The sequence below is a fragment of the Peromyscus maniculatus genome, chromosome 4 (genome assembly GCF_049852395.1).
Source record: "Peromyscus maniculatus bairdii isolate BWxNUB_F1_BW_parent chromosome 4, HU_Pman_BW_mat_3.1, whole genome shotgun sequence".
In the NCBI taxonomy this organism is placed as follows: Eukaryota; Metazoa; Chordata; class Mammalia; order Rodentia; family Cricetidae; genus Peromyscus; species Peromyscus maniculatus.
Genome location: NC_134855.1, coordinates 86,239,942 through 86,249,382, shown reverse-complemented (window position 1 = coordinate 86,249,382; position 9,441 = coordinate 86,239,942). Strand labels below are relative to the sequence as shown.

Sequence of the window (9,441 nt, the reverse complement as noted above, 5' to 3'; positions counted from 1 at the left end):
CTCTTAGGACTTCCAAAGGCAGGGTGACTTCCCAGCACAAATTAGTGGTTCCTTCTTGAAGAGGAACGACAACTTTGGGGAGTTTCTAACAATCCACAGCTGACTCCACATGCAGAGAAGCTTGGGACCGCAGTACTCATTGTCCCTCTTCCCATCTCAGTCTACTGTCTCTTCCACCGCATTACATCGACAGGCTCGTAACCCCTAGCCCTCGGGTCTCTTCTGTAGTAATTGTAGTTGTGTTCTATGGAAAGTCAAAGTTTGTTTCCTAGACACACATTCCGCAGAGAGCTCAGAGCCGCAGCCAAAATAAGCCACTTCCGTGGAACAATCAATAACAAAAGCTTCTAGTTGGAAACAACTATAGGATGAGAGGGAAAGCATTTCATCAGCCTGGATAAGTCTGCTCACAAATAGGTGCACTAACCTAGAGCTGAGTTTATCGGGAGAGCCAGGAACAGGGTTCTAGTCAGTCTTCCACCTTACCCATTGCTCACATTCATATGGGGTCAAGGCCATGCCACTAAATGTAAACTAGGAGGTTAGCATTGCCTGCATGTCCATTCACCAGCAGTTCAGAAACTTCATCCTTAAAATGTCACTTATTTTTTAAAATGTGCTTTTTTTTATTCCTATAAACCAAACCCAACAAAAAATAACAGAAACCAAATGCCAGGGGAAGGAAGCCAAGGCAAACACATGTGAGCCCTGAAATAACAGGAGATACTGTGGTCGCATCTGACCTTCTGAACTCTGCTCTGAATTGGAGAAAAATCAGCTCTTTCGCTGCTGCCTAGGAGTGTGCAGAACAACTTAGTTGTAATGTGGAAGACTGTAAACTGAGAGCAATGACACTTTAAAACTGTAGGGACCCAATCAAAGCACCAGGAATAATATCATTTTGAGCAATGGTATTTTTTTAATAACTGCTCTTCACCTCTGTGATCAGTGGACACTCAGAATCAGTTGATCTGTATGTTTCAGATGATGAATACCTAAGACCTTCAAAGCTTTACAATCTGATTACACCAATATATGAGTGCAGTCTAGCACAGAACCTAGCAGCCTGCAAGACTTATACATGGGAAAGTCCAGGTGGAAGAGGAAAATGATGACCCAGGGTTCAAGTAGAGAGTGGAGAAAGCTCTAGGTTTTCATGATAATCAAATTATTCCCCAGCACTAAGGCCACATTGGACCTGCTGATTATGTTCCTATGAGACTCTGGTAACTGCAGTTTTGAGAAATCAAAACAATTCACCAGAGTTTGCTTCATGCTAACAGCACCAAGAAAAGATCACAAACTACAAAGATCATGCAAATAAAGACTTGTTCTCGTGGAAGTTAATTGTGAAGTTAATATTCTATCCGTTCAAGTCCTAGCACTCATACTCCACCAAATACAACTCCAGTTCCAGCAATCAAATGCCTTCTTCTGGCCTCTACAGGTACCTGAACTCATATGCACAATCCCACACACATATATACATAATTCTTTCAAAAATGAAATACTTATTTGTGTGTTGTCATAAAATAATATCCTCTTCCTTCAGTTGATGCATACCCAGAAAATAGTCTTTCTCTCTGAAAGAGAAAAAAACATTGCAAATAGTTTTATTATATTTTTAATTTAGTATAAGCATAAAGGGTATCATATACCTTTTACATATAATAATGTATATGCAGCCATGCTTTCTATGTGTTCAGGAATGGTAAAACTAACCCCTTTTTCATATGTCTTATTTTATCTTCACAGTGATTGCTATCCTTGTACAGGGGGTTCATTTTTCTTTTTTAAGATTTATTTTTTATTTTAAATTAAGTATATGTGAGGATAGTATGCATGAGTTTGGGTACTCACAGCAGCTAGAAGAAGGCATTGGATCTTCTGGAGACAGAGTTGCAGGTGGTATGAACCATCAAACAAGTTTGGTTCTGGGAACCAAACTCAGGTCCTCTTAAGAGCAATACGTATTCTCAACTACTGAGTCATCTCTCCAGCCCTGATTTTACTTTTCTTAATGAGTATGTTTATTCATCTTTCATCAATTATTCTCTTGCTTAATAATATTGAAAAAATACTTCTGAGAATAAGAAAAAAAATCCTTTGATGGTTTTTCATTAAGATTTGGATATTAATTCTCATTTAAATTTTAAAATGTATCTAGGTTAACATGTGATACAGTAATTTTTTCTTCAAATGAATAACCTGTTTCTAGCATCCCTTATTCCCAATGGGACCACACTTTTCACAATGGAAATGCCATATTTGTCAATGCCACTTTTACTTATTTAAGTGGGTTACTTCCTTTGTTTGTTCTATTCTGAACACAACATCTATATTCCTAATTCCTATAGTTCTATAATAAACTTATATTTGATGTGATAAATCTTGACTTTTAGGAACTGAAAAGATGTCTCAGTGGGTAAAATGCTTGCTGCATAGGCATACAAATCTGATTTTAGAGCTCTGGCATCTACATAAGCAGAGTACAGCAGCACATGTCTTAACCCAAGTCCCAGGGGATGAGAAAAATGAATCACAGGTGTTCTCTAGCCATACAGTCTATGGTTAACTGTAGGTTCAGGGAGAGACCTTGTATCAAAACATAAGATGAAGAGCCAGTGAGATGACTCTAAAGGTAAAAGCCACCAACTTGAATCTGGTCCCTGGAAAGAAAGAATGGACCCAGAAATGTCTTGTGACCACCATATACAAACAACAACATATATGAGCACACTCCCCCCTCTCACACACACACATACACACACAATTAATTGGTTGATTAATTATGTAGCAAACAATAAAGGAAGAAACATTTATTGAAGTGTACCTCTGGCCTCCGTATATGCACACACAGACAGGCAAGTGTATCTAGCAGGCCTGAGCACGGCAAACATGGCACTGGCAGGCCTGCCCTTCCCCACTTCCCTCTCCCTTGTAAACCACAGATTACATCCCTAAAGCTATCCACTAAGGTCTATTCCCTGATTTGGACACTTTTTTTTTTTTTTTAGGCCAAACTCATTCCTAAGGCTGATTATCAAGGTCCAGCTATCAAAGTATTAAAGTCCAGCAATCAAAAGCCCACTTTTGGCTACCCTAATTAACATGCCCAATCAAAACAAACCAACTCACCCTAACATGGGGTTTCCCTTTTCCCTTTATACACTAAACTGCCATTTGCCTATGGACTACATGTCTCCTTTCTATCTAGAGGCATCCCTTTGTCCCTCTCGGGCAGATATCCCATCCCCTCTCTTACTCCTTTTCCTTTCTCCCTAGTCCTCTGATCTAATATTTGCTTAGTTATGTGTCCTCTTTTCTTGGCACAGAGACATTGCATAAAAACAATTTCTGGAGGCAAGCTCTTTTGTCAGCCTCGGGACCCACAGAGATGACACTTCTTTCAGGAGGTCTTCATCAATGCCCGCAGGCTGGCTAACACCCCTCCACAGGGGCATATGGTAAGCACTTGCATGAGTGAATTGAATGCTTGCATGAATGAATGATAATTACCTTGGTGGTGATTAGGGCTAGGTTAAATAGAAACCCAAGAACAAAAATATTTCTTTACTGATCTTTTGGGGGTTTTTGTTTGCTTTCTTTCTTTCTTTTTATTTTTTATTATTGTTATTTTTTTTTTTTTTTTGCTTGTTTGTTTTTTGTTTTTTGAGACAGGGTTTCTCTGTGTAGCTTTGACTGTCCTGGAACTCACTCTGTAGACCTGGCTGTTCTGGAACTCACAGAGATCTGCCTGTCTCTGCCTCCCAAGTGCTGGGACTAAAGGCATGTGTCACCACCACCCGGCTTTCTTTTTATTTATAAGCTCTTCAATTGGACTTGATAGATTTGGTTCTGTTGTTGTTGTTGCTTGGCAATATCTCACTTTGTAGGCTGGCACAGCTTAGAATTCACTATGTGGCCCAGGTTGGCCTGGGACTCATGGTAATCTCTGGCTTCAGTCTCTGAGAAACGACATTACAAGAATGATCTGTCATGACAAGCTTGACTAATCTTGAAAAATACTAATTTTTCTCTTTGTGATCTAAAAACACCTAACAGTCTCTGTAGGGGGTTGTATTTTTGGGGGGGAGATTAAAGTGTATGTCAATTTCAAAATTGCTGAAGAATCACAGGATGGGTATGAATGCATTCTCTGCTCAACATTGTCTTAGCCTGAGGGGATCTGTTGCCTCATGGATCCAGTCTAACTATTTTTCTTCCTCCAGTCTTGAGGACCGTTTCGTTTCCTTTTGCCCCAGGCCCAAGCACTGGTCTCCTTTGCTGGGACAGCATATCAACCAGATGTTTCTTCCTCTGTGGGTGGCCATTCTGATTTTTTGCAAAGGATGTGTTTATCATGATTTCAGCTTTCTGGTGTCTTTTTATTCTTAATTTTTTCCAAAAGTAAACATTTTTCTTTCATTCATGGGGATGTTCTTATTTTTTTTTTTAATGTGAGAAATCTAGGCACAGTACAGATCCACCTGCCAATGGCCAATACTGCAGAGAAACTTCATTTTTTATTCAGTAAAATGACAGACCAGCTTGAGTTCTCAGAAACAACACAGAGTTGTCTTAATTCCTGGCTCCCATTAAACCATGCCACGCTTCATGCATCAAAATGTTGCTGGATCTGTTCCCCTCCAGAAAGAAAGAAACAGCACAGTATTCAGGAACACAGTTCTTTTTAATTAGCCCAGATGGGATTTGTTAGTACCCCTCCTCCAGTTCCATAATAAATCCTTATAATTAAATAACAGATACTTGTTATTCTTCTGCCTGCAGAAGCCAGGGGAAGCTGTTCTCAGCACAGAAAAGTGGAAGAGAGGAGAGCAAAGAGGAAAAGTTGAGCAGGGCACTTGGGCTTTCTTAGATAAGTTGAGATGGACTTGTCTGGACTTACGTTCAGACACACCATAGCTTGTCTGAGGAGACTATCTGATCTTGGCTTCTTTCCTGTTGATTGGTTAGAAAAAGAAGGCTGCAGAGGCTTCAGTTAGAATCTGTTAACCCCTAGACATATTACCTAGAGTGTGGTAAAAAGATGCAGTAACTAATTACAAGTAATAAGAGCCGTTGTTATTACTGTTTATAGAGAATAGTACTAGTCTACGTAATGAGAGAGAGGTGGGTGTGATATGGAGTTGTACTATGGGACCCACAGATCAAAAGGGTTTCTAGTCCATGACCTCACGATGACACCCACTCCTCCAAACTATAAACCATTACCTAATGGCCATCTGGAGATAAGTGCTTGGCAGAATGTAAAAATATTAATGCTGAGGCTGGCAGATAAGCTCCATGGATCTTGTACCTTATGAAGAATTCATTAAAGAAAGCAAACCCTATTAGCAGCCAAGGTCACACTGGGTAAATTCAGCTGCCAAGAGGATCAGACAGGAGAAACAGATAAGTATTGATGATGGAAAAGGACCAGGAAAAGCAATATGTGGTTCAAGGCAGATTGCCACTACAGAGGAGGATTGCAAGCTCAAGGGTTGCCTGGTTTACAGAATTTCAATACCAGCCTAGGTGACTTAGGGGAACGCTGTTTCAAAAACTAAACACTTAAAACAAAAATAAATAAACAAATACAAATTTTTTTTAAAAAGTCTGAAATATAGCTCAGTGGAACGCTCTTATATCACACACAAGTCCCCTAGATTCAATCCTTTAATTAATGCTATGAAGAAAGGGAGAAGGGACAAGAAGTATACAGGCATGGCCTTGGAAGTAGGGACTGACTTCGTCTGCTTTAAGCAATGGCTGGTCATGCAATTTGCACCTGGCCCCAGAATTATTCCTCATATCCAGAGTTTAATGGAACTCTCCTGAACGAGGATTACTAAAAATACAGAGAACCCCATACTTTGGGCTTATGTATCCTTTCCCTAATGGTGTGCTTTAAGTGTCTGAAATCTGTTTAAGAAAATAGAATTGCCTCTAGAGAATAAGACAGTCCTACTGAGTAAAACCCTGACAACCCTGACTATATAAACACAAGCTTGCTCAGTCTGGTAGAGTTCCTTGTCTGCATATGACTTCAAGGCTGACCACTTGGGAAGGCAAGACTATTTCTCCCCTTCTCAGCATTTCTTAGTTGCCTGTAAGTTCTTTGTCTATGAGTGAGGCCCTGAGATTTCCCCCCCTTTCCATGTTAGTGTATCTATTGGTGTTGCATTTGTTCAAGTTTTGTTTGGGCAGAACACACAAAAACTTGTTCAAAAACTCAAATAAAAATTCCTCCCAGGTGCGTTTCAAGGAGAGACAGCTTGTAGAGATGCAGGGAGGAAAGAGGAAATGGGATGTGATGAGTTGAAAGTTAATTTCTAATCTTCAAGCCTGTAAAACAGAAGTCATGACCTCTCAAACTGCACTGTTTAACTAATAAAACAGAAACTGTGTAAATAATTAGCAAGTCTAAAGTTACATAAGAGCCAAGTTGGTGGTCTAAAAGCAGTACAGCAATTCTAAAATGCAAGATAGACTGTTCAAGAAAAACATAAAATTTCTCCGTACCTGGAAAAAAGGCTCATTTTTCCCCATAATCAATAATGGGGCTGGGTTCCCAGTGATAAGGGTAAAGACAAAAATACTTGATTTAGAGTCAAAACGGGGGCAGGTCAGTGACAGGATGAAAAACCAGGAGGGAGGGAGGGACAGAGGGAGAGGAGGAGAAGGGAAGGAAGGAAACATTGGCACACAGAATCTCATCCAATCCCCACCAGGTTCCTGCTTGCATGCTGTACCAGAGCATGCTCACCAACAATAAAACCCTCAAACAGTTGCTTCGCAATTTCTTCAGGGAAAAAAGGGGGGGGGTCTGCTTAATTCTGTTTGCTGTATATATGTGCTTTACATGTCTGTGTTCACCATTTCAATTTATAATAAATTAAAATTCAAGGATGTGGCTACTCAATCATTAATTCAGAAATTTGAACTGTGACATGATATTCCATGGGCCCTAGAATCATGGCATATTTATTCTCAATTTTTAAGTCTCGGGTGATCAGATTAGAAAAGGTATTCCTTACCCTACTGAAATTATGCATTTTCCTGAAACAAGAAATAAAGATTAAACCACTTGAAGCCAACCAGGCCTGATCCAAAGACCAACTACCTTGGCATTTGGGAGAACCTCAGCAACACAGGATCTCAGCTCCATCTCTAATCCCACTCCCACACCTAATCACAGCCTGCATTAAGAAAGATCCAAGGGATTCCCATGTATATGAAAATATGTTAAGTCCCAACATTGACAACAATATCCTACTGCTTTTCTTTTGACTTTCAGTGCTCGATAACTTTACAAATATATGTGGATGAAAAAGTGAGTAAATACAAGAGCTTTATGCTCCTGCAACACATTCCCTTTCCTGGTGTGGGGCCTCAGTCTGGTCATTGGTGTTCCATTCTACACAAAGAAAACTCACTAGACATGTATGTATGTGCACGTGTAAAATTGGTGTAGATGTGTGCCTGTCTGAATCAAAGAGAAAAAGATGAAACCTCAAAAGGGGGTGAATATCACCTTCCCAGCCCCCCAAAGTCAGTGAGATTCTGACTGACAATCTAGTGTCTTTCACTGTATTGCACCTTCTCCATCAGACTATCCTGGTATCCTGTGATGTATCAGTCACCCCCTTTCAAGTTACAGAGAGTCTTCTCACTTTAGCTCTAACATGCCAGTTAAGAGCTTCATGGGGGTACCACCAGAAAAGGCAAAGCTTAAGTTTGACAACATACTTTCTCTTCTTGCTGCATACAGAATTCCTACAACATTGCCATGTACCATAGAATTAACAAAGAATAGTTTTGCTAACAAAAGAAACTTTTTTTTCATCCATTAGCTTTCTGTAAAGTTCCATTTTTTACTTTTATGCCTCCCTTGTTTTAAAATTGATTCTCAGGGCTGATGAGATGGCTCAGGATAAAGGAGCTTGCTGCCAAGCCTGGCCACCTGAATTTGTTCCCTGGACCCTACATGCTGGGAGAATAGAACCAACTCCAACAAATGTTCCTCTAACCCATGCACGCATTCCATAGTGCCTGGGCACATACAATAAATAAAAATGTAATAAAAATATTTAAATTGATTTTCCACAAGCCAGATTCAAATTCACCATTAAAAATTGGAAGAAAGAATACAAATGGCAATGCTTTTTCTTTTTTTTTTTTTCTATTTTAAAAAAGTATCAATGTGCAACTGGAGAGATGGCTTTCTGGTTAAGATGTGTACTGCTCTTGCAGAGGACCTGAGTTTGATTCTCAAAACTCACACTGGGAAGTTCAGAACTGTCTGTAACTCTAGCTCTTTGGGGAACCTATTGCCTCTGGCCTCAATAGGAACTGCTTCAGACACACACACACACACACACACACACACACACACACACACACACACACACATACACATACACACACACACACACAGGTGCACATGCCACAGTGCACACATGGAGGTCAGAGGATGACTTTGTGGAGGTTCCAGGGACTGAACTCAGGTTGTCAGGCTTGTGTGGCAAGTGCCTCTGTCTGCTGAGACACCTCACTAATCCTAAAACAGATTTTGTTTGAAGAATGCCAAAGTGACGCCTAAACTGAGTATAGTAATGAAAATTAACATTTTGAAAAGAAAGAGGAATTCTGTGGGCTAATTCTAATGGGGGGGTGCCACAAAAAAACCCTGTAGCCATATTGTTTTTACAGATTTTTGACTGAATTCTAAAAATCTAAATGCCTTTTTTATAAAATGTATTTTACTTCTTAAAGAAATAATTCTTTGTAGAGGCCTGAAGCTGTCAAGAATAGATACCATTGGCTTATCTCTCCCCTGAATCCTAAAGCTCCCTCTAGTGACCACGAGCATATGCCAACTATGGGTCTGTATATTAAACACACTCTAGAGCTTCTGGCTTTAAAAGCACCTTGCTTCTATAGCATTCCCACAAACGTCAGCTCACTTAACACAAGTCTTATGAACTGGTGTTTCCCCTAGTCCATACAGTAAACTGAGGCTTAGATAGGGTCTGGTCTTGCACAGTCACTTGGCTGGTGGTAAGGAAATCAGTGGTAGAAGCCAGGTGTTCTGGACTCCACCATGCTACATTGCTCTGTTTTCCAAAACAAGCATGTAAAGTTACTCATGGATATTCTCACAGACACTGCGATCTTTCCCCCTTAACGGAAACACTTTCAAGGAGTTATAGAAGTGATTCTTTACTCTCAAGATAAGAATTATGGACCTCTGCTGACAAATGATTCTATGCAGTATCAGGAATTTCGGGAATATGCAGGACTCCAAGGACCCCAAGTTAAGATTCCTTCAACATTTGAATGCAATCTTGAAATACTGAGAACTTAAGGACGATAAAATTTGAGGCTCTTTACTCTTTCCCTTAATTATAATGTTTTCCAGGCCTATTTAGTTGTCTT

At 39.9% G+C, this 9,441-nt stretch overlaps 1 protein-coding gene across 1 annotated transcript in view; it reads right to left on the bottom strand.

The window, feature by feature from the left end:
• Positions 1–1,312: 1,312 nt before the first annotated feature.
• Ccdc34 (coiled-coil domain containing 34) overlaps positions 1,313–9,441 on the bottom strand; it is a 75,640-nt gene continuing 67,511 nt past the window's right edge. Inside the window, exon 6 of the mRNA XM_042275885.2 lies at positions 1,313–1,583. Coding sequence (XP_042131819.1) covers positions 1,549–1,583 — 35 coding nt within the window. The 3' untranslated portion in view covers positions 1,313–1,548. The remainder of the gene's footprint in view (positions 1,584–9,441) is intronic.